Here is a 25,287-nt window from a genome sequence, read left to right as displayed (position 1 = left end):
CAAGAAACTTCCTTCCCTTTCCATATATAGAATTTGCTGAATAATCCACTCTGAGTCTCATAGATGTTAGGAGCTGGAAGGGACCTTAATAGTCAGAAGCCTCAAACCACCCCGGGATGGTTGGCCTACTTGGTAAGGCGTGGACAGGTTCTACCAAAGACAAAGCAAAGACAAGAAAAACAGAATCCTTTAGGGCCAGATTTTTAGCACTGCTTATAGGCAGAAACATGGGCACACACGAGTGACCTGGAGCAAGGGTATCTACCACACCTGCACAATCTAGATGTGTATAACCTGCAAGGGTATCTACCACACCTGCACCATCTAGATGTATATAACCTGCATGAATATTACTTGCATCTATGAATATACAACCTGCATCTATATAGCCTGCATGAATTAAAATGAAGTGTCACTTCACTATGTGGAAGCTATAACCAAATCTATGCCTGCAATTGTGCACCGGGGTTGATCAGACATCTACTAAGCCATTTTTCCATGCTGAGCAGCCATGCCTGCATGCACAGTTTCAGTAACAGCGCACATACAGTAAACACCAAGGCCGTATTTGCTTCCCCTTGCCAACTGGAATTACCTCCTTATCTAGGCTGAGCCTCTGCCAGTGCATTCTCATCCCAGTTCCTATCTCAGCCACACACTCTGGCAGCAAGGAAAAGCTCAGCCTTTCGCAATCTGCTGTTGCTTTCCTGTCAAGCTTACAACACTGTCAGTCACAAGCCATTTGATAAAAGTGAAGGCATTAGACTGTTTATATCAATAAACCAGCCTCCGATGCAATCCAAAGCTGACATCAACTGAACAGGACTTTCAGCACCTTGTCAAGAAGGAATGTAGCCAAGGCATCAATGCTATCACGCAGCAAATCTAGACATCTATTGTGTGAGCCATAAAGGAATCAACCCATCCTGGACTACTTTGGTAACATTCAATCCACGGGGTTGAAGCTGAGCTGTGTTTTCTAAAGGTTGAAATGTTTCTTGACTTTGTCTTAGTTATGCATTTGTTTATTCCCCCCACCCCATCAGGAACGTGTTGCCATGGAAAGTACACCAGCTCAGCACAGGACAAAAAAACCCAACCCACTTCCTTTAAATGGGTGTGATTTTCAAAATATTTGGCTTCCCTATATTTTTGCCCACACTGTTTTGTTGCAGAACTGGGTAGAGTGTGTTCAAAGGATTCCCTGTGCAAACTCATGAAAATGCCTGCTTCAAGGAGTGATGCTTACAATTTTTTTCCGACTAGTTAAGTTGGTCTAATAAAAGATATCAGATTCACCCAAAGAACCTTGTCTGCCTCTCTCCTTAGACCAACACAGCTACAACCTCCACCCCTGTTTCAAGGAGTGTTTTTTCCCCTTTCTTCTTAGCAGGGAAGAAGCATTGATCACCCAGAAAGTTTAGAATAAATGAGACTGGAGTTATTTTATTCCTCTTGTGATGAGCAAACAAAGGGATTCATTAAAACATGTTCTCTAATATTAGCTGTTCTAATTTTATACCCCAAATCTGATTTTCTCATTCCCAGAGTCTTTACAGAAAATGTAGATAACTGTAGGCAATTTTGCATTTGCCAAAAAAATCAGATTTTGGTAAATTCTCAGGAAGATGTAGTATCCAATTCTCATCACAGTTACAGCACTACAGTAAATCCACTGATTTAATTGGATTTATTCTGGATTCACACAGCTATGTCTATGATAAGAATTTATCCATCACATGCTTTTCTTTGAGGCTCATATGAATTATGAAGGCAGCATGACTCTGGACAGCTTTGTCATAAATAACCTCATCACAAATAAATAAGAAACCTTGTTCAACTTTTCTGCTCTCAGGATGTCAACATAAATGCAATTCAATTGGGTTGCTGATTGATTCCCTTTCCTACAGTCTGAACTGTGTGGTCTTATACCTATAACAGAGTCTGCAATTATCTCTTTAATCAATTTAGCAGATACTAAACAAGTTCTGTAAGTGGTTCCCCCTAAGGCTTTTAGTATGAATACTTTTCAATAGTGTTTTTAATTAATCTGAAAAAACATCTGCAGCTGGAACTAATTACCAAAAATAATGTAAAGGCATATGGTGTCATTCAGAGAGTCTTAATTCATCAACCTCAACCAGAGAAAGCCAAAAAAACCCAAAAGATCTAGGGCATGATGACACCAGAGGGCAAACACAAGATGAATTTATATAACCTGCATGAATTAAAATGAAGTAGCACTACACTATGAGGAAGGTATAACTTGCATAGATTTATTCTACTTGCAGCAGAACTCCATTTCCCAGGAGGGTTGAGGCATCCTGCTATTGACTCTTCCCTCCTCATAGTCCTTGACAGTTCATCCACTGGGTCAATAGCCAGATTTATCTTTCCCACTGGCAGAACTCGAAGTGCATACAAGATTTGGGAACGGGAGGGGATGTGGTTCAAATGTTTACAGGTATATATGAAAACATTTAATTACCGGTACAACGAAGACAGAAAGGCAAGGATAACAGCCCAGGTATGAGTGGTAGTATCCCTTGCAAAGGCTGCTATCTTCTCTTCATATTGGTTTGGGATGAGGAGCAACTCTGCTTCTACCATAGCTGGGAAAGGAAGATTTTGGATGCTCTAGCTTTATGCTAAAGCTAGGATTTGGGCCTTAATCTATCTGTCTGCAGCCATTTTTCTTCCTGGTTGTTCTGCAGACTGAAAAAAAAAAAGACCAATAGGTATTGGAAGGTTTTCTTTAAAATCAGTCACCTTTTTCTAAGAAGAAAGCCTGTGCTCTGCAGAAACTGATGCAAAAGTGATGTACAAGCTCAGTGAGAAATGTGTGCGACTGAACCCATGCCATTTAGCATCATGTTGTAGGTAAACACTGTTGCTTTTTGTTTAGCTTCTCAGTGAAATAACCCATCCTTTTTGAAGGCGCATACCTCAAGAAGCTTGCTTTGGCAATATTATTAGTATTAGATGTGCAAAAGGATGGCTCACTCTCTTTTATTTAGTGTGTCCTTTATTTACATTGAAATGTGCTTTTAAAACAATTTACAAGCAATTAAAATGGCGCATTGCCGGCCAACTTTGCAATGCATTGGCTTATTGAAGTAAATGGAGTTACAAACAATTAACTGAGGGCAACCTGATGTCCCTTCTACAAAACAGTAATAGACATAATAGATATGGTTAATAGATGTTGGGGGGGGTGTTCATCCATATTTTCAGTTGTATAGAGAGGTTTCCATTTTTGTGTGTGACATGAAATATCAAAGATATGGCTAATAAAGTCTGGGCTGCTCTAATTATAGCTACACGTTTCAAATACAGTAATGCCCACCCAAGTAAGGATGAGGACCTTTCCCTTGTATACAGTAAATAGTATTCATGTCCCAGAGCCTAGGAGGGGCTTTTTAATGCAATACAACATGTAGCTACTTGGCCAGTTTAGGTTTTCAAATACCTTTCCCAAAAGGGATGCACTCATCATTTACTTAATCTGGTGGAGAAAGCTGCCAGGTGCCTCCAGCAGGGTTGGTAGGTGGGGTGCATCCTAGCTAGCTCTGCTGTCCAGTGCAATTGAAAGCCTTGGTTAAAATCAGATATTCTAATGTCTAATTAGTGGGAAGTGGGATCGTCTTGGACTTGGTTCCTGGGCTAGACCTGTCTGGCAGTAGACAGACCTCACCACAGTCTAGCCGGACTGCACAAAATGCTAAGGAGTCTGATTTAGCAAAGTGTTTAAGCATGTGCTTAACTTCCAACATGTGCATTATTTCACTGCTGAGGCCTAAGTTGGAATTGTATGTCCGATTTCAGGCATCATGCCTTAGAAAAGATATCAAACTGGGGACACAGATTCAAACTGGAGAGAATCCAGAGAACAAGATTTTAGAAAACACAACCTGTGATGAAGCATTAAAGCATTAGGGTTTCCTTGGCTCAGCAAAGAGAGCACCGAGGCGGGACGTGAAACCCGTCTTCCAGTATAAAAGACTGTCCTGAAGACAAAAACGATTAATTGCTCTCCACGGCCACTTTGAGAAGAACAAGAAAAAATGATGATGATGATGGGTAATAACTCAGAAATGAGTAAGATAGTCATCCAAGGATCTTAATAGTGAGTCCATAGCTCATTTCTAGATCCAAGAAAAAATAAGCTTAATGTGCAACCAAAATTTAGATTAGGAAATGCATAAAAACTTTCTTGCTGGTAAAGGCCTGGAACCAGCTACTGAGGAACATTGTGAAATCTCCTGCAATGGAAATGGTTAAGAACAGGTTATGTAAACATCTGCGGGGGACAACCTGTCCCCTCCTACAAGGGAACTGGCTAGTTGATCTCTGGAAATCATTTCCAGCCTTATGTTTCTATGACTGTAGATGGGCTTTTAGGTGAAGTTTGAAATGGCTGTTCGGTCCAGCTAACGATTCCCCGGGGAACCAAATTTGTGTCCCACAGCAATAAGTGTTATCTTCCACAATTTGAAGACTGGAGATATCGCAACAATAATGTGGGAAGCCTGAATTCATGAGTTGCTCAGTTGTCAGCTTCTAAAAGAGAAGATAAAGGGAAGGGAAGGAGAATGCATCATAACGATCACGTCAAAATTCAATATCGTCCGTGTTTTGGGGGTGTTGGTTGTTACCCAAAGAACCTGGTCTGCTAATAAGAGGGAAAAGTAGGGGAAAGGAAACTCTTGGGTCATTAACAGATAAGAACAGATCGGAGGCAAAGTCTTCATGATGCTGTCGGATCACGTAAACAGCTGTGAGCACAGAGCCCCCGACATAGCGAAGGGTCAAAGCTCATATAAGTTTGCCCTCACTACTGTTGACATCAGACATCAGGGAGGCATCTGCCTGGTGCTGACCATGGTTGAACTGCAAGGGTAGCCAAGGACAAACTGTGTTCAATGCTGCATCTGAAATGGTGATTCAACCTGCTTAGATCAGGGTCTTTGAAAGCAGCAGCTGGTCTGAATTTTAAAAAAATAATCATAATCTTTCCCTTGTTCTTCAGTTATGCATCTTCTAAATTAGAGAAAACTGCAAAGCAAAAAAAGAAACGACTAGGGCTCCCTTCATCCAGGGACAAAAAAATATTATCAACATTTAATGACCCAATCTGTACATTAAAAATCCTCAACTTAAAAAGTAAGCAGCCAAATCTTTAAGAATAAACTAAACAATGCTTAACCAGTCTTAAATCCTATAATATAAGGTGGCATGCTGTGTGTCCCCTAACCCTGTCCCACTGCTGGCCTTCCAGCTGTATAACCACTGGAGGCAACTCATTAGTTAGCTTTCCGCTCCTCTCCCCAATTCAGCCCACTTCATAAACAGTCTTGTGTGCACACAATGGCGCCTTTTGAAGCAAATCCCTTCAACTAGAACAGTTGTAATTTAACTTTACAGTTGATTGAAGTTGAGTGTGCAGTTTGTTAATTTGCCCTGAGAAACTTAACTTTTTTTTCTCTGACAACTGTATGTTCTCAGCGCAAGGCCCAGTTTTTCATGGAAATTCAAGAGCAGTAACAATAAGGATGATCCCAGAATCTCAAAAGAAGCATGTTAAAGATTTGGGTTTTTTTAGAAAACGTGGTTTAAAAGTCCATGGAGTGGGTAGGGGATTGGTGCTGGGGGATCTGGGTTTTCCACACTCGTTCTGGAGGATTTGGGCTAGTCCCATCATCTTTCTGGCTGCATCTATACCGCGAGCAGAGAAAAGCAGTTAGCCACCTTAGCCTGAAGTCAGGGTAGATTTAGACCTTATGGACTCAACCAGAGATGCGCCTCTTATTTGGTTAGTCGGGAAGGTGCAAGTCTACCCTGCTTCCATCAACATCAACCCTTCCCTGAAAAAACATGTCGTCCCTGCTCTTCCCTTGATGATAGCTCGGCGTGCAAGCCCTCAGGCCTCCCACCTTTTTGCTGGCCCCCTGGACTCTCCAGACAGCACACGACTACTTTGTCACGACGGCCTTGGCTTTGTAAAGGGGACAGGCATTTACCTGAGCTCCGAATGGTTTTGGGGGAGGGAGGAGCTCCCTGCCACAACTAAAATTACTGGGGGTCAGTCCGGGAAATCTCTAGGCTGGTAAGCAAGCCTCCTCCCTGCGAGGAGAGACTGCCTATCCTGGCTGCAACCAAGCTCCTTCAGGAGCCCTACGGCAACACTTCTCACCCCATGGGTCGTGACCCAAAAGCGGGTTGCAAGAATATATAAAAGGGCTGTGAACAAACTCTAAATATAGGCTGACAAACAGCTTTACAAATGGATTCTCCTTTAAAAGAGAAAAACCTGGGAAGCCGCGGGTTTCAACGTGCTGGCTGCCAGAGGTGTCGGGGTGGGGAGCGAGGGACCAGGGGGCCGTTTGGGCTTTTTTTATATACAGGCAGACCTCGGATTTACGACACAATCGGGTCCTGAAAACAGCATCTTAAGTGGGAACGCTGTTACTGGGAACCAATTCTCTCATAAGAAACAATGTTATAAATGTTCCTGAACCAAGGCCCAAGACCCTATTTTCACCCCAAATACTCCAGAATTGTGTACTCGATCACCTCTCGATGAGTAGCATCACCTACATTAACGTATTTATACTGTAAATAGCCAGCATATCGATTTGGAAGGACTTCTTTGAGGTGGCTTTGCAGAACTACCTCCTCCTGAAGGGCTCCGAGTTGGACTTCTCCAAGGGCTCTTGGCTGGAGCCTCTTCTGGAGTCGCGTCTGCTTCCTTAAAGAAAGCGTCCGAGGAAGCCTGGCCGGACGGGAGGCGGTTCGCTGGCGCCGCGCCGTCGAAACGGCCGCCAGAAAGCCGGAGCGGGGTGTCCACTTCTAACGGGTGTAAGTCCAGGGCCGCCTGTCGTTTGCAGCCCAGGCCAAACTGGCCCCCGCTAATCCCCCACCCAAGAGCCCAGAGCGGCAAGCGGCCCTGCTGCCGCCCGAAGCCCCTTGGGCGTGCAGGCCCACGCCTGGAGGCGCGGGGCTGGGGGCTTCGCTGGCCCTCGGGGGGCGGGCCGCAATTCCAGCCAGAAGAGCAGCTCCGGGACGCCGGCTTCCTGGAGGCGAGGCGCCCCCGGGGCTGGGCCAGGCTTTCTCCCCGGCTCGTCTTCCGCAGCAGCGGGGGGCGGGCCCCGGCGGCGGCGGCGGGCCGGGGATGCTGCTGCGGGCGCTGCGGAGGGCGCTGGCGGCGGCGCCGCGCGGGGCCAGACCCTGCAGCCTGGGCACCTGCTGCTCCTACCGCCTCCGCGACGCCCGTGAGTGCCGGCGCCTCGCGCTGCGGCCCAAGCCTGGCTGAGGGAGGGGGACCCCGGCCTGCGAGGCGGGGAAGGAGCCCAAGAGCTGACCTCCAGCCCAGCCCCGCCCCAGCCGCATCATCCCCGCCGGGGCGTTGCGCACCCCCGGCTTCAGGCCCTCCGAGGGGGGCGAGTGCACCGCCGCCCTGGGCCCTGGGCGGGCCCCTTGGAGGCTTCGTTTGCGAGTCGGGCATTTGTGGTAAAGCTAGGGGCATTTGGGGCCTGGTGGAGGGTTCATTTGGGTGACCCGTATGCAAGCTGGATATCTGTGGTAAAGCAAGGGGCATCTGGGGCCTGGTGGAGGCTTAATTTGGGTGACCCCTATGCGAGTCGGACATTAGTTGCAAAATTTTGGGGCTTCTTAAAGCAAGAGAGTTGTTTCTGGTTCCTTGGAGGCTTAATTTGGACGACCCATACGCGAGTCGGACATTTGCGGTAAAGCAAGGGGCATTTCAGGCCCCTTGGAGGCTTAATTTGGGTGACCTGTATGCAAGTTGGATATCTGTGGTAAAGCTAGGGGCATTTGGGGCCTGGCGGAGGCTTAATTTGGGTGACCCCTATGCGAGTCGCACATTTGTTGCAAAATTTTGGGGCTTCTTAAGGCAAGAGAGTCGTTTCTGGCTCATTGGAGGCTTAATTTCGATGACCCAGAAGCAAGTTGGACGTTTTTTATTTCTATTTCGCTTTGCTCTATCCATGAAACCGCAATGAAAGTAGTTTTGTGGATAGAGCAAAGTATCTTAGCACAGTATTGATAAGGCAAATATTCATTCGTTTTTATTTGTAGAAAGTGTGGGGCCATGGGTGGTCGCCGTTTGCCCTCCCCTAAGGCGGCTACTGCTCTGCCTAACCTAATTCCCGCTCCCCTTGTCTTGTCTCCGGTGCTGAGCTCTGGGAGAGCACCAGGTGCTTCTGACCCTTTCTCCTTTTTAATGGCCTTGTTGCTTTGTAAATGCAGTTCTCCTTCCGCAGTTTTCTTCACGGTAACCTCTCTCTCTCGTGTTGTTTTGCAGCCCTGCCGTTGGTTTGTAGCTGCAGCTAAAAGCCTTTGCTGGGGTGGGGTAAGAGGGGCAACGCCTGACAGTGACGGGTTGGATGCGCTGGCAAGATGCTCTAACTAGATGCACTTTTACAGATTTGAGGAAGAGATGTGCCTTTATAGCTGTGATGATTACAGGACTGGTGAAACAGCATCTTTGGCCTAGTCTGTTGTGGCTTTTTAAATTTATATAATCTAGCAAATGTGTGCCTGTTCCAATAAAGTTATATTCATTTTGGCTTTGATCCTCAACTGAACAATATTGCCCCAGGCCCCTAAGATATTAGTAAAGGTTCCAGTTTCTTTTTTTCCTGGAGAAAAATGTGTGTTGTGTTAGATGTGATGTTGCACCATCCCATTTCCAAATACCTAGGTCCGCCCATGGCCAGGGCACAGTGCTCGAGTCCCTCAGAGCACGCAGATGGAGTTGAAGATGCTTTATGTTTCTGCCACCTGGCAAGAGAAGCTGCATCTCTCCTTCATTTTCCATTTGCATTTGCAGCGCCATATATTGAACAGCTGGCCGGTTGGGTAGACGTGCTGAGAGGCCCCCCTTAGCAGCAGCTCTTGAATACAGCAGATTTTTTTTTATGACAAATCCAGAAAATTAGTAATGAGAGAAAACTGCGTGTGTTTCTAGAACGGGGCACTAAGTGCTGGCCGTGTTATAACCAGGTTGCAGCAGTGCAAGCTTCCTTATGAGCCGCGACCTTGAGCACTCACTGGCTTTATGATAAGTTTGCTTTTTGCTGAGAGGTGTGAAGGACAACTATTTGGTGGCCTGGCATGTGAATGGCCTGTTACAATATTTGATCTTTCTTTCATGTTAAAGTTTGCCAGAAAGCAGGGCAGGGTGACACCTTAGGGACTGAGAAGCCCCAACGTTTGTAGCAACAGCTTAATTCTTCAGATGCTAAGAGTGAAACGGGGGTGTTGGTTGTAGCCGTGGTGGTCTAAGAATGTAGGCAGACGAGGTGTTTTTGGTAAATCCGATCACTTTTATTAGATGACTGGTGCAAACTGTTTTCATGAAGTAACCAAAATCAGCTTCCTTCAAAGGTATGTTGTTCTCTCTGGACCGCTGGTGATGGCTAGCTGCAGATTAAGAACGGCTGCCCAGGAATAATTTTGCACCCCTACCTCCCTTTCTGTGACTGTCTTGCTTATCTTCCAGTCCTCATAAACCCTGATCCCACAACCTAATCTGCCCAAGGGCCCCCCTGCCATTGCTAATGGAGAGTCTTGCCTGTAAAAAAAAAAAAAAAAAAAAAAGTACCATCTTATAAGATTGACACCTGAGCTCCAGTCGTAGCAGGCACAACAGAAGCAGTGCTTGCTGGGGATCTGTTACCCCAGAAAGGCAGAGGGGGAATGAGAGAGGCCTGCATGTATGGAGACCTCTGAAGAGTAGTTTTGCTCTGCAGCAGGAATTACCTCCCCCTGAAGCTGTGCGGATAGCAGTGGATGGTGCTGGTGAAGGAACACAAATCACAATAGAGTATTATATTTAGACAGAAGCCCTATTGAATGCCATTGACAGTAGAGGGAGAAATTCCCTGGCAAATAAGACTAGTGCTCTGAAGAACAAATTGCATACAAAGAAGGATAGCAGACACAGCCATAAGCCCAATTATCACACATCCCTGGGTAATGAGTCATAGGGTGGAATGCATCAGTTCCTGTTTTTGCGCGGGTCTGTACTCTGACATGCTTTTTGCTGCAAAAAAAGATCTGAAGTAGTCTTTAAAAAAACATCATTCTGTACTGTGCATTAGAGACCGACTCTGTTCTTTTTCTAGTGCATCCGCTTTGGCAGAGCCCGCTTTCAATCCCGGGGGGCACACGCCAGTCTCCGATCGATATCCAGTGGAGAGATAGTATTTTTGACCCTTACCTGAGGCCCCTGAAAATCAGCTATGACCCAGACACGTGTCTTCACATCTGGAACAATGGGTACTCATTCCTTGTTGAATTTGAGGATTCCATGGACAAATCGAGTAAGTACTGCTTTGGTCGGCAACAAGATTGGGTTGATGGGTGATTTCGGTCTAGAGCAGAAAAACCCTACGTACCATATGCTCTTGGATTCGGTTGGAATAAGGAAACAAATGCTGAAACCTATATGGTAACCTTCTTAGAGAGAAGATGCTATTTTAGCTCCCTTCCAAAAGAGCTTTACTTTAAGCAGGGATTCACTGTAATGAATGCTGTAACGTGAAAGTTATCTGCAAGCCCCATTTACACTATTAATTCAGAGCACAGGTAGTGCCTGGAGCCTTATACCAGCCCTGCACTCGGGTGGGCCCAGGCCCACAGTCCCTGGTGTGTAGCAAATCAGCGTGCACTTGGGGGAATTTTACTCTTCTTGTGCAAGCCTTCATACCAGTCCCTTTGATTAGGCCTCACTGCCTCTCTAAGGTAAAGATGTGATACGTCTTTAGCCATCCATCTTGTATGTGTGCATCTTCTTGCATTTCAAATATAATCTGGCATTAAACATTAATTAAATAATTTGCAGCTCATCTCTTCAGCAGATAAGTAAGTGTAATGCATTTGAAACAGTCAGCGGGCAAGATGAACTTTCCTTTTTGAAGAGTATGCTCTTTTTGGTAGAACTATTTAACCCAAATAGACTTGCAGAGAAAATGAATAACCCTGATTTGCTATCACAGGAAGCGAGTGTGCAAGTGATTTTGTTGCTCTAAAATAACACTTGGGGCCCCACCGATATATTGTAGCTAAATGCTTTATCCCAGGCTGGTACACTTTTAAATTGGACTCTAAATTCAAGTGAGTCTGAATTCAAGATATAACCCCACATGCAAGGTTTCCTGTCCACAGATCCTGTTAATATCTATGTGACCAAAGCATTTCGGTGCAGTTTTCTGTTTCTTTTATGTATGAACAGAATATTTAGTAACAGCCTTTAAGTAGGCAGTAGATATTGGATGGCATTTGTTTCATGTTGGTTACCCAACTTGGCAATGAGGAAAGAGAGAGTTTAGATGAGTTGTGACTTTCTGGATTGCATCCTATGTGGTGTGGGTGAAATAACCAGTATAGGAAAGGTTTGACTGCCCCCTTTGAGACAGAAGGGACATGGTTAGGAATATCTTTAATTTAGAAGCTTGTTCACAGTTTTTAGAATGATCTCAGGAATAATTTTGTGGAAGGTTTCAAAGTGCAAAATGAATATTTTGCTTCCATGATATCAGAGCTTTTTGGCTGCTCTTTGATGGGACATTGGGACAAACAATCTTGTGAAAGGCTGGTTTTATTGGGCGGCTTTTTTGGAGTTTGGGAAACAAGGAAGAAAGGTAAGACAATCCCTAAAACTACTCGGAAGCAGTAATATTTGGTTATTCTTATAACCCGGTGGTTGTCAACCTTTTGAGACTCAAGATGCCCCTCCATAAGCTTTCTAAATTTGGCCTAATCCCTGTTGTAATGTCTCCATTTACCTAGTTTCTCTCCAGCCTGCCATGCCACAGCCAGGTGAAACTGCCCTTCATCCCCTTTGTTTTGAGGCAGATTACCTGCTCCTTCCATAGCTGCTTTTCCAGTTGAGCATCTCACACACTTTCTGGAAACAAAGGTGTGCACAGTAGTTGCATCTGGCTGCAGTGGTACCGGGGATGTTGGTACTTGAAAGGGTCTTGTGGCACCTCGGTTTGGAACTAGTGGTTTAACCAAATAGTGGCTGTGGAGGGATTTGGTTATGAGCATGAAGGCACTTGTTACTAGCATAGCAGCTGATCTATTGATGGAGAAGAGTGTAGGATTTCTGCTTACCTGTCTGTTCTTAGCTGTCACTTTTCTTTAAATTGAGCATCAAACACCTGTCCGCCTTTCCTCCTTTTACATGTTTTTGCATTTTTCTCCAGGTACCATTAGCAGAGAGTTGCAAGTGTAACTGCACCATTTGATGACTACTGCCTTTGCTTTCTTGTGGAGCAGGAGATCCTAAAGTGATTCTGAAACAAATTTTGCATGCTTAATCATCCCCTTGTTGCAGTGTTCATTGCAACTCATTTTTGCCTTCAGGGCTTGCTTACTGAACCTTTGTGCCGTTGCTTTTTCAAATTTATAACAGCCCCCTGCCACTGACTGTACTTGTGATTTGTTATTGTTGAACCTTAATCGTTATGTGCAGAACAAAGACATCATGCAGTGATATATTCATGTTTTTACAATGTAGCACATAACTATAAGTGTGCTAGTTTTATTGGGGCATTCTATATTAATGGCCCCAAAAAGCAGCAGAAACTCATTAGCCTTCTTAATTTCACACTAAAACTTCAGGATCCTCCTTTTACTTTAACAGAGATTTTCTTTATATGTCTGTCTGCTTTCTAAACACCTAACTTTTATCCACCCCACCTTATCCATCTTCTGCTCTTTACTATTCCTATCTCTATTGTTTTCTTCCTCCCAGCTTCTGTCATTCAGCAGTAATAGAGAAAGATCCATGTAGAGAAGAGGAGGAAGGCATAAAAATGCATCAACACTGAAAACAAAATAGGATTAAAAACATTAAAGAGAAGTACAAAATGCTGAAAAGAAGCATGTGTCCAAGATAAAGAGAAATGCAGAGCATCTGAGAGGAGATTAAATCGGGACTCGGGCAGAGAGAAGGCTGGTGCTGCCATGGGGCGTTGTGCACCAGCAAAATAGCAGCATGAAGGAAGCACGAGCAAAGGAGGGTGTGGGGAAGGTATGTAATGTGCCATTTGCTGTTTGTGTGCACGACTGCCATCTCCTGGATGGAAATGGATTGTAACACAATTAAATTTAAAAGAAACAACAGATAATTTGGGGGTGGGGGGGTTCTAGCTGGTGTTCCTTTTTAAGACGAATGGAGCATTTAACCACTCGGTCTTCTGGTAGGGCATGAAAAACCGGGAGGTGAGAGTGATTGGAAGAGGATTGGAAACCTGTGTTTTGTATGATCATCATATCCATCCAAAGAAGTTGAGTTTTTTGCCAACGTGTCTATGACTGAAGCTGTTGAGATGAGCAAACATATCTGAGGTCGCTCACTTGCTCGGATTGACTTAATTGCTCAGGGCCAGAAGTGCGCTGTCGGTTCATATCCGTCACGTTCAGTGTACTCTCACTATATTTGGCTTCAGTTGGCTTTTCTCAAACCTTTCTTTATTTCCTTAATTGTTTGTAAAGCTAATGGTCAGTTTTACATAGTTTAAAACAAAGAAATGAGCCAGGATGCATTAGATGAACTAAATAACTACAGTGTACTACTATGTTTCCCCTTTAATGGATATTTCAGATGTGGCCTCCCTAACGCTGAATAGAGGGGAAGAATCACTGCCCATGACCTGCTGGCAACGCTTCTACCAGTGCAGTCTGGGATGCCATTAGCCTTCTTGGCACCAAGGGCACACTGCTGGCTCATATTCAGCTTCTTGTCCCCTGTCCCCCCAGGTCCTTTCCTGCAGAGCTGCTGCCCAGCCTGTCAGCCCCCAGCGTGTCCTGGTGCGTGGGATTGTTCCCTCCTAAGTGCAGGACTTTGCACTTGTCCTTGTTGAACCTCATGAAATCCCTTTTGATCCAATCCTCCAATGTGTCTAGGTCACTCTGAATCCTAGCCCTACCCTCCAGTGCATCTACTGCTCCCCCCAGCTTGGTGTCACCTGCGGACTTGCTGAGGGTGTGCTCCATGCCATCGTCCAGGTCGTTGATGAAGACATTGAGCAAAACTGGCCCCAGGACCGACCCCTGGGGCACTCCACTTGATACCAGCTGCGAACTAGACATCAAGCCACTGATTATTACTCTCTGAGCCCAATGCTCCAGCCCGTTTTCTATCCACTTTACAGTCCATTCATCCAGCCCGTACTTCCTTAGCTTGCCTGCAAGAATGTCGTAGGAGGCCATATCAAAAGCCTTGCTAAAATCAAGGTACACCACATCTACCGGTCTCCCCGCATCCACAGAACCAGTCATTTCATCATAGAAGATAATTGAGTTGGTCAGGCATACTAGTGATAATTGGTATTATATTCACTCCTGTTCTTATTCCACTGACTTCAGTTGGGAGGAATCATGACTGTAACCTTTCTACTTGCCCAAAATCCCAGTGCTGTACAAAGTTAGGCAGGTCAAAAGAAGCAATGGCAGGTACCTGTGAAAAGGAGGCTGGTGGTGTGATGAGCCTAACTTCCAGCATGGTTAGTCACTTCCAGAAATGTTGGTCTTGATGCCCTCCTCAGGGGTAAAGTGATAACTACTTTCTTTTCAATAGTGCTGTTAGGAGCACTCTCTGTGTCAGCAAATTTCTTAGACACTTAAGACAGTATTAACAGCCTTTTAAAGTTGTTATTACCAGTAGTTTAGCACATATTATGATCTAGTGACTCTAAAGGGATCTGGAACCAGGAGGAGTCTTTATGGCAATCTGGAGTAATCGGTGAATCACTAATCTGGAGAAAAAACAGGAAAATGAGTTGTTTACTGAAAAAGCAGACCCAGAATTTAAATTTGTCCTGAGGAAACAAACTAATCTTATTCCCCATTAAACAAAATCACGACCTAATATATTGTTCTAGTAATGAGGATTTTAGGGGCCAAGAAGAATTATAGTTAATACCAGCTGAAGCCAGTTCCAAATATTGCTTATTGGTGGGCGTCTACACGTTCATTAATGCACGGTAGTTACCACACATTTAATTTAGTACTTATTTAATGAAATACTAAGCGCGCAGGAACTACAGCTACTGTGCAGTAGCGTTGGCACACGGTTTTTTAGTGGTACTTATTGGGCAATAGCCTAATACTGCTGCGCAGTAGCGTATTAGCATGGTTTTTTCCCAGCGCGCTGCTGTGCAGTGTTATTGGGCTACCACACATCCAGCATCTTGTGTAGATGCGCCCAGTAACATTGACAAGCTTTGAACTCCTGCCCACAGGAAGTCGGTGTCTAGTTACTTTCCAGTGTAAATCATTTGGGTACACAACGTACACGGTGTCAGCACCTTTGTAGGAATGAAGACAAACTAGTTTAATATTGGGCTGTTGCTCTTGACAACATGGCGGATCCTGATGCCTATAGGAAATTCCAAGGTCCGTGGCCATGTCACAGTCGTAGTTTTAGGATTTGTGGGTATGCCATGGGGCAGATGGAGATGCTGTTTTTGGCTTTGAGTCCAGATGAGAGAGTCTGAAGACACCCTGAGTCACTCCTAATGCATCTGCTGAGACAAGGGGGTGGAGGTATGGATAACCCTGATGGACAAATACCATGTGAACGATTGTCCCTCTTGCAGGGAGTGGGGTGGGAAAGCTTTAATCATGTTGGACCTCCCATTTTTCTGAGTGTACTTAAACTTGATTGTCCTCCATGTGCTGACAGAAGTTGCAGGCTTCCCCTGATCAAGTGTTTTTAGGTGGCTTAGCTGTAAAATTAGCTCGGGGGCAGGGGTTACTGTAAAGTAGTTGCTGTCGTTGAGCTCTCCTGGGTAAACATGCCGCATCAGCAGTTCTGTCTTGATTACTGACTAATATATATTTCTTTTTTTAGTAATTATGGGAGGACCCCTGGAAAACCAGTACAGGCTAAAGCAGTTCCATTTCCACTGGGGAGCTATAAACGAGTGGGGCTCCGAACACACGATTGACAGCAGGGTCTACCCAGCAGAGGTATGGGAAGAAATCCTGAAGGGTGCTGGTGCCTACACTCGCACTGATCTTGGTTCCAGTCCTGGCTCTTAAAGAGCTGCATTTGAGGTGCAGAACGGTTGTTCCTGGTCACGTTCGGTCTTCCTTAGCAGTAAGATTTGGCCACCCTCCCATCTATAAGGCCAAAGCTGCTGTAGTTCCCAGGAGACAGCAGAGTCTTAGTTGGTTGCTCACATGCAAATGCCACTGATGCCTTTTTTCCTGGCACATGGCATTGTTTGTTGCCAGTGGAAGCCACAAAATAATCCCATGGCACATAGTAAAATATCGCTGCTGCTTCTCGCTGAGCAGGGTGGGGTGGCAGAACAGCACTTCCACCTGACTAGGTATAACTTCTGCCAAGGTTAAGGGGGTGGAAGAAAAAAGATGAGACTAAGACCTGGTTTTAACTGATACCTTTCAGAAGCAGAATAAGCCTATAACAGATACAAGCACTTTTATACTAGCATAACTGTGGCCACATTAGGGTTTTTTTTCTGCTTTAGCCCTCTGAAGTATCGTCAAAATGGTAAAACTGTCCCATGTAGGCAATTCCTATGGTAAGAAAGTGAATGAGGCAGATGGGGCGAGGGATGAAAATACAGATTGGACTCAGAGGAGAAAGTGTGGCAGCTGTGAAAAATTAACTTCTTGGTTGAGAAACCAGTCATCCCCTCCAACTCTTGCTGTCCTGCTTGAAATGCTCTGGTGGTCTGTTTTTAAAAAAAATTACTTAAAACCTTAGCTGTGTGAATCCAGATGTCTTGGAGTCCATTGTCATGAAGGCTTGTATTGGACTTAGCTGGCTTGTTTTGACTTCTCTGCAAGGTGGTGGCTGCACAGCTACGTCCTCTCTTACCTGTCCTGATTTAATGGAGGATTTTTCTCCGTTCTTAAAATCACAAAGGGGAGTGAAGTGCCCAACATGCTTAATGGCATTCTGTACCTATCAGTATATTACTCCTGTAATTTGTCCTCTGCAAGCCAGATCTGCTTCTCTTCTATGAAATGCAAAATATGGGGGGGAAGTTATATTAAAAAAAAAAAAAAAAATGGTTAAATAAAATGAATATTGATTTCATGTATAGTTTTATTCCCCACTTTTTGCAGTCTTTAATTTTTAAGGTAGTTGCCTGTGTTTCTGAAATGGCCGGGAAAATGATCGAAGAAGCTGCATTTGTTTTGACTACATTTATACATTTCCTGTGTGTGAAATGGTTTTTCCTTTTGTTGCAGCTGCATTTAGTACACTGGAATGCTGTTAAATATGAGAGCTTTGAAGAAGCTGTAATGGAGGGTAATGGCTTGGCTGTCATAGGAGTATTTTTGAAGGTAAATTCTGACTGTTGTAATATAAAATGATGTTTCAGTAGCGTTTCTCTTAAATACACTGCTTTATTTATTTATTTATTTATTCAGCTGCTTGTGGCAGATATTTATGTGCACTACCTTAATGACTCTCACATTCATATTTGTTATGCAGCTGGGGGCCTACCATGAAGGACTGCAGAAGTTAGTAGATGCATTACCAGCTGTTAAACACAAGGTAATTATTGTAAACTTGTTTTAGAGTCTCTCTGGATGGCACTGTTGGCATTGTTAGAGGTATCTTCTCAACAGAGAGAACAGTTTAGGTCACATCAAGACATTAATGAACTCTTTGATGTTTGCTGAGTTGAGGACTGGATCTTACAAAAATCATAGTTGGGTTAAAGTGAAGAAAATCTCAACTCTTATGTACTCTCACTTCCCAGCTGGCCCAATTCAAAAAACAGTATGCTATGCTGCAGGATGTATTGCTTTATAAGAATATGATGGATGTTCAGTATTGTTTAATGCCCTCACATGAAGGCTGGAAGAAACTGATGCAAAACCAAAACATTCAGATTGGCTCATATGCTAGCCAGGAGCCTTGTTTTTCTGAGAATCATAACCCTAAGTAGCAAGTCAGCCCTTACTTCCCATGCAACCAGAATATCTGGTGTTCCTGGTTTCACTGCTCTCAGATTTGTTGCTTAACAATCAGGAATGCCTGTGTGAGGTCTTTAAGGTCTCTGCAGCCCTCTTTGCTGTCTGTACACAGATAATTCAACAAAATTGAACAATTCAAGAAAATTCAACTTCTCAACTCTTTTCATTTTATACCACTAGAGGGGACTACTGCATTTTTAGTACTGCTTTAGTACTGCTTTGCAGGGACACATGCTCTTTCCCATGCTAGTAGCTTCACTAACTTGCAGTCAAGACCAACTGAACTTACCCTGCCTTTAGTAAGCTCAACAAGAATTGTCTTTTTTCCCCCTCCGAACAAAACAGGTATTGGCTGTGCAATTATGCATGCATTTATCTGATTTATACACAGCTCTTCCCAGCAAAGGCTCAGAGCAGCTTCCAATAAAAAAATGAAACAATGACATATTGAAAGCTCCTTTAAATAAATGCTGCAGATATTTTCAGAGAGGTGGTTTCCACTCAGAAAATGCCAGCTCTTAGTTTTCACTCGTTTTTTGACATTAGCAGCAGCTATGGTTGTCTGTGCCTGATGTGTATTGTGCATAAGCTAATAGCTAGTTTCTAGATTTTTTTTTTCTCATTCCCTTGAATTTTCTCCTGTGAAAATACTTACTTGCTCATCAGATTTTTTTCTTCTGGACTCCAGGATGAAATTGTTGAGTTTGATACTTTTGATCCCTCCTGTTTGCTACCGTCATGCCCAGATTACTGGACCTATGCTGGCTCTCTGACCACTCCACCGCTTACAGAGTCTGTCACCTGGATCATCAAGAAGAAAGCCATAGAGGTTGATGAGAATCAGGTATGCAGCCTTGTTTTTATAACGCAGAGGATTTATGGCTCGAAGGTACAGAGGGCAATGAAACACATGGCAGGAGGAGGATGCTTGCCAGTACCTGTCTGTCGCTTTTTGGGACATCAAAGGCTCACCCTCTCCATCATATAGATTTCATAGACATTTGGGCTGGAAGGGACCTCGGGAGATCATCGAGTCCAGCCCCCTGCCCAAAGGGCAGGAAGTCAGCTGGGGTCATAGGATCCCAGCAAGATAAGCATCCAATTTACTCTTGAAGGTGTTCAGTGTAGGTGCTTGAGCCACCTCCACTGGCAGGCTGTTCCAGACCTTGGGGGCTCGGACAGTAAAGAAATTCTTCCTTACGTCCAGCCTGAAATGGTCTTGCGGGAGTTTGAGACCGTTTGACCTCGTCATCCCTTGGGGCGCTCTGGTGAAGTTAGCATGTGATTTGTGATTATCTTCCCTCTCTCATTAGCCAGGACCAAGTGCTTTAGAGAAAGATGTAGGAAGACGGGACTCATTTGCCTCTCACAAATAGGTCTTGTTCTGATCTCCAGTGGAGACTTTATTAAGCATGAAATGTAATCTGTCTCTGAACATTATTGTTAGCATCAGCTATTATCACTCTGGATATTCTGGTTATCCACGTCTCTTCTAATTTTGCTAAGTTCTTGGCCTCACGGACATTGCAGAGCTTTGTCAGCAGTATGAATCCACAAAGTACTTGTGCCGTAAGCTGCTGAAACCCCAATATATCCTTCTTCTCAGGCAGCTTTCTAAGAGTATAAAAGTGGAAGTCGCTCCAAATGCTTTTTCCCCCAATTGCTGAGGTTGCGGTGAACTTGAAATTTCAGTGTCCTTGTTATTTTCCTCATCGGGTTTTTTCCCTTTGGTCCCTCGGGGCTGATTATACCTGTAGTCTGACTATCAGCTTTCCTCCCTCCCTTTAATTTTAAAGAGGGAGAAATGAAAGTTACTCACAAGGCTGACCGTGCAGAGGTGACCTTGAAGAATGTGGCAGTTTTATACTGATATTTTGGTGCTTTAAAGTCCACCCAGCATTTGGTATTGGGTCCCTTCTATGGGCCTTCTGTTTTTAGCATCTTGTGTTCTCAGCTTCCTGCTGCTGCGTGGTGCAAAACAGGTGAGGAGAGGCACAAGATTGGGGCAGTGAGTGCCTGTTTGGTGACTGCTTCCCTGGTAGCTTTCCACGTTCCCTACCTACCCTGGGAAAAGGGTGCATTCACAACGGCCGTGGCATGTGTTGGTTCCCATCTTGGAGGAGTCCAAAAGTGACTTCCACCTCCCCGTGGTGTTTGAACCCGAATACACCCTTGTCCTCCAAGCTGAATGTTTTATTTTAAATGAAAGGAACCTGAGAGTTGCAGAGAAGCAAAGGGGCAATTGTTAGAGAGCAGGAAAGGAAACTTAATAGGAGGGGTAGTGTTGTCTTTTCAATTCTGGCTTTTCCTTCAATCTGACAGAGCCTTTTAATTCCCTGGTGGGTATCAGGTGAACTACTAAAAACCTCCTTTGGACTCTCTTCTTAATTCCTGCTTTCATGCCTTTGAGAGCACCGCCATTTGCTTTTGTTATAGTTGGTAGTTACTATTTCCTGCCTGCCAGCATGTGTGCGCCTGATACAGGAGACCAGAAAAGCAGGCAGGATGTAAGCAAAGAATGGCGAGGTGCAAAAAGATTTATTCTGAAGGTGGCATGAATCCCATCCATGAATATTCAGGGCTCGTGTCTGTCTTGGGCCTGACAAGGCGTTAAAGATCCAGTTTGCCTGCAGACACCATATAGCTGCACTGATACCAGCAGGTGATGAGGACATGCAGAAAGTGATGCCCAAATATCTTGGTACTTTGGTGTGGTTCCCAAGCATGAGGGATCAGGCAGTCACTCACCTTTGCCATGTCTTATTCCCAGCTGGAGGCCTTTCGGATGCTGCTCTTCACTTCACCTGGGGAAGAAGAAAAGAGGATGGTAGACAACTTCCGCCCGCTGCAGCCACTGATGAATCGGACCGTCCGCTCCTCCTTCCAAAACCAGCATCTCCTGAGCATTGAAACAAGACTCGAGGAAGAAACCCAACATGCCAGGCCATGGGGTGGCTTTTAAAAAGACAGTACTTGTTGCAGTGCCTAAAAGCGATTAGCAGACGGTTTAGTGGTTTTTTTTACTATCTCTGTGTAGTATGCATATATAGCATAGAATTTCATTAGTTGGTCTTTGAAAGGGATTTTGGGGTCACGACTTGGCATTTGAGCTTTAGTGGAGTAACTTTTTTTATAAAAGCAAATGCTTTTACTAAACTCTAAAAGCAAGTAGCAACGAAGTGTATTTGGGTAATTGAAATCAAAGGAAGGGGGCAAGGCTTTGCTCTGTTGTCACAATTATCCTGTATCTCCTGAAACTCTCCCGCTTACTGAAGACTCCTTTTGGTTCTTGCAGATGAATAACAGCAGCAGAACCGCCCTAGCAGGTGGGGGGCCCGAAGAAGTGCAAAGAAGTCCCTCGTAGGTAATCCATCATGTCCTCTCTGAGCTTGGCTTTGGGGAGGGGAAAGTGCAATTTTCTTTGGATAACCAGAAAATGGATACGCCATTTAAAGACTGAAAACATTTGCTTGATGAATTTGGTGCTGAGCCCAGAGAGTGGTCCAGTGGCCTGAATCTTATCTACCTCTAAAGCATGACGCTTGCCACAGTTTTCCCCCTGTGTTCATTGACTTTGTGTGTGTTACGGTGTTTAGCAGTGTCCATTCCCTGGAGGAAATTCATGTGCAAATGGCCAAGGTCACCCTCTCCTTTGGACAGGAACTAAGGGCTGGCTCTTGGCTGTACAAGTAACATGGATTCATCTTTTTTTCCCTCCCCTTTAACTTATCTTGGGGGACAAATAAGAAAAGCTTTGCCTCTGTCAGCTGGGGGAAAAGACTCCAGTGGCTGATGTTATTCAGTGCCAGGGAAGTCACCGAGCTAGCCCTTCAGCACAAAATTTTGAAATTTAGGACCAATTATTTTTTTTATGTTTGTGTTTAAATACGTTACAGTCCTTTTTGTTTGCCTCCGATTTTTTTTTTGATGGTGGGCTTTCACTTGGCTCAGTTGAATTAGTGCCTTATTCTAGTCCCTGCTTCCTTGAGACGTTATATTTCAGGTTGATAGTCAGAGGCTAATAGCTGTATCTTTTTTTGCCTTCAGTCCATCAAACACATCCATCTCCCTTATTCTGGTTCTTGTCAGGTAAGTGTGTAAAATAGGCTCTTCTAAGTCCCCAGATCTGATTCCCTGTGTGTCTTCAGATCTAGCTGGCTAACTTCTGCTGTTGTAAAAAGTAGATTTTCCCCTCTGTTAGCTCTCCAGAGCCCACAAAACTAGACTGTATTCTTCCTTGTGTATAGCAGAAAACGGATTTTATGTTTCATTCCCCTGGTAGTCAAAACCAGGGGGATGCACAGAGGTCAATAATGACATAACTAAATGTCATGGGACTAGGAAAATAACTGTTTTACTTTGAAACTGGGCACATTGAAATGTGGAGTTGCTTTCACACTCCATGTTTTCTCTCCATGTCATTCCCGCTTTCATTTTTGGAGAAGGGTTCGACTTGAAGATAGCAGTCATTTGGATTCAGTTACAGGGCAAGTATATTATATATTATTGTACAGATCACTGCCACCTGGTAGGGCAATGATATTTAGACTGTTAGAGACCATGGTAGTTAACACTACTCTTAATGCTGCTTTTAAGCTTAAAGGCTACAATGGACCAGGCTTTTATAAATAAAAAATAAGCTATATGCCAATATTCAACGATGGTATCTTAAATAGTCACGTGGACATGGTAGAGTTAAGGGATTGTTAAATGGCTGTTCCTTGTTGTGTAAAGAATATCTGTTTGTTTTATTGGAGGGAAAAATCACTGGTGATTGTAAAAGAGAGAACCTGGCTTAATTTGGTTGTGTTTGAACTACTGGCTGTTAAAGCAAAAATGTTTTAAAACCATAAAACAAGGTATGGGATCATTTAGAGTCGGTATAAAACTCTTGATTAAGTCACCTTTTCTAGCTAGTTAGTGGTTTAAATTCTCTTTTAAATGACAGGGTATTTTTTTTTTAAATGAACAGATTTTTGTGGTTTTAGATTGATTTCATATCCAAGATGTAACTATTTTAGTTTCCTTCGTGTATTCCTAAGGAATTTTAGCAAATTTTTGCTCATTTCTGCACTTCATTCTTGTGCATTTGCAAAACTTGTTGCACTACTTGATCTAGCTCTAGTGGCAGATATAGTTGCTAATATCTAATTTTGGGTTTTGGTGGTGTTTATGGTATAAATGCTCAGTAACCTGCAAGCCTTTCACAGCGTGGGGATTTGGACCTAGCTCACCGCCAGCCAAATGTAGGTGTATTGCCCAGACATGACGCTCTATTGAAGTGTTTTCTAATCGTATGGAAATATTGCCTCCAAAAGTGTGCTGTAAAGAGAAAAGATTCTTATCCTCTCAAATGATTATGCTCAAGTTCACTTTAGTGGGGTTAATGTACAAAAAAATTGTACTTAGACCTTCAGCAGATAAGAAGTATTTCCATCAGGATCTGAGTTCCAGTTATGTCTTCAAAGCTCTGATGAGCTCAAAAAGCGCGAAAGCAGATTTCAGTGTTGAAGGGTTTGGTCTTATTTTGTTTGCACAATAGAGGTCTCGTAAGGATTTCACTGTAATGGTTAGGTTGCTGCTACTTTTCTCCGTGTCTGTATTTACACGTTAGGGTTTTGCGCGTCTGTGATAGAGAGAGAACGTATTAAAACCGCAAAGCAAATTGTTGCCTATTCAGAAAATGTCCAGAGACTTGGTTTGTATGAGTTTTCCTGTGTGCTGATGCTGGCCTTGCAAAATGATGTTGAATTAGGGAAAGCAGTTTGTTTTATGCAATGGCAGATGGAATATCATTCCTCCCATCACTCGTCCAGGCTCCTAATAAAAAAGCAGCCGATGTGATTGTCAGCTGGGTTGTAGTTAATTTGTATGAAGTGTTTTGTAAGGCAGATATAAGGCTGTTGCCCGTGTCAAGCGGCAAAGCAGAACAGCATGAATGTACAGCTTGCACGATGACCATCTGTTTCACTTAACACAACTATAGGTAGCGGATGTTTTATTTTTTAGGAAGTATGCTGCTCTGCTCCAGAGTAGATGGGAGGGACTTCTGGGGCATTCATTATTTCAGAATAAAGGTTGTGTCAGAATTGATGTTGAGGTAGGGAGGGTTGAAATAAGGATAACAACTGCATTCCTGTATTCAGGCGGGGAGTTGGAGCAGATGACCCTTGAGGTCCCTTTCAGTCCTCTGATTCAAAGTCAGTATGACTGCAGTCTTATTTTCAGATTTGTATGCAGAAACAGGGCAAACCCCAGTATAGGGAGTTGCCCTGCACGTTAAGTATCATACTAAAGAAAACCAAACTGTTTGGTGGCTTAAGAAACTCAGGCTGCCTTTGGCAGTAAAATAGCTAATGCATATATCAATATCTCAGAAGGCACAAACCAGCACTTCTTGTTTAACTGATTTATTTTCTTTCTTTCTCCTAGATGAGTGGCATTATATATATATTTTTTACGTCGGGTTGTGTTGAATCCTTCTAGGCTTGAAAATGCATATACATGTAGATTGTCTTGGTTTCCTTTTGTTATCAGAATATTGGGGTCGTATTATGTTAACAATCCCTAAATTGTTAGGTCTGTTATTGTACCTTACACTGTCGTATTTTTTTATATTCTATGTGCTTCAAATTTGAATGTCTTAAATTTCAGCTCATGATTTATATGATCAGATTCTGCATTGTTTTTCTTTGAGCAGTCTCATTTTCTCGGCCATTCTTGTACTACGTATGTTAACATATATTAATATATATGTTGTGTTCCTAATTATAATCTGCTTATTGCATTGGCTTTATGAACACTTTTGGTAACAGGGACTGTCCTTTTGATTCTTTACTTGATGTAAAGAAAGCTTCAGCTGCTGTATTTTTAAACCTGTTAAATTAGTGTGCATCTATGCAATAAAGTGTAACACAATAGAAAGTGTGTGCATATTTCATTGGATAATTCAGATCTGTATGTTTTCATGGGGGGGGGGGACCTTGGAAGCTTTTCCGTCAAGAAAACACTTTAATTCAGCCCTAAGAATGAATTGGTTCATCCTGAATAGAGTCTAATTGGATGGTAAAACTTGTGATGCTTGAAACTATGAAAGACTCTACTGAGCTGTATTGTAATTGGAATGGTGAAATAATGAAGCTCCCTGTATTGAGGCAGTCTGGACTGAAGAATATCTAATGCTTCATTATCCTATTGGGCTGCATGAAACATGCTGCCCAAAAGAGGACTGTAATTTTTGAATATCTGTACTTGACTGTTTCCTTCCATACTTACGGTACAGATTGCCCAAAG

General features: G+C 43.6%; 1 protein-coding gene across 2 annotated transcripts in view; it reads left to right on the top strand.

The window, feature by feature from the left end:
- Positions 1–24,914, top strand: part of CA5A (carbonic anhydrase 5A) — a 30,683-nt gene extending 5,769 nt beyond the window's left edge. Inside the window, exons 1-7 of one of the 2 annotated variants that reach the window (XM_019536006.1) lie at positions 7,138–7,271; positions 10,149–10,346; positions 15,887–16,005; positions 17,260–17,355; positions 17,507–17,569; positions 18,683–18,838; positions 20,765–24,914. In XM_019536006.1, coding sequence (XP_019391551.1) covers positions 7,172–7,271; positions 10,149–10,346; positions 15,887–16,005; positions 17,260–17,355; positions 17,507–17,569; positions 18,683–18,838; positions 20,765–20,956 — 924 coding nt within the window. In that variant the 5' untranslated portion in view covers positions 7,138–7,171 and the 3' untranslated portion in view covers positions 20,957–24,914. Of the gene's footprint in view, positions 1–7,137; positions 7,272–10,148; positions 10,347–15,886; positions 16,006–17,259; positions 17,356–17,506; positions 17,570–18,682; positions 18,839–20,764 lie in introns of those variants that run through there. The other variant, XM_019536005.1, reaches the window with a different exon arrangement.
- Positions 24,915–25,287: the final 373 nt, after the last annotated feature.

Source organism: Crocodylus porosus, unplaced genomic scaffold (assembly GCF_001723895.1).
Source record: "Crocodylus porosus isolate Cpor-Errol unplaced genomic scaffold, CroPor_comp1, whole genome shotgun sequence".
Taxonomy (NCBI): Eukaryota; Metazoa; Chordata; order Crocodylia; family Crocodylidae; genus Crocodylus; species Crocodylus porosus.
The sequence above is the reverse complement of the archived record's forward strand: the minus strand, read 5'-3'. Positions and strand labels throughout refer to the sequence as shown.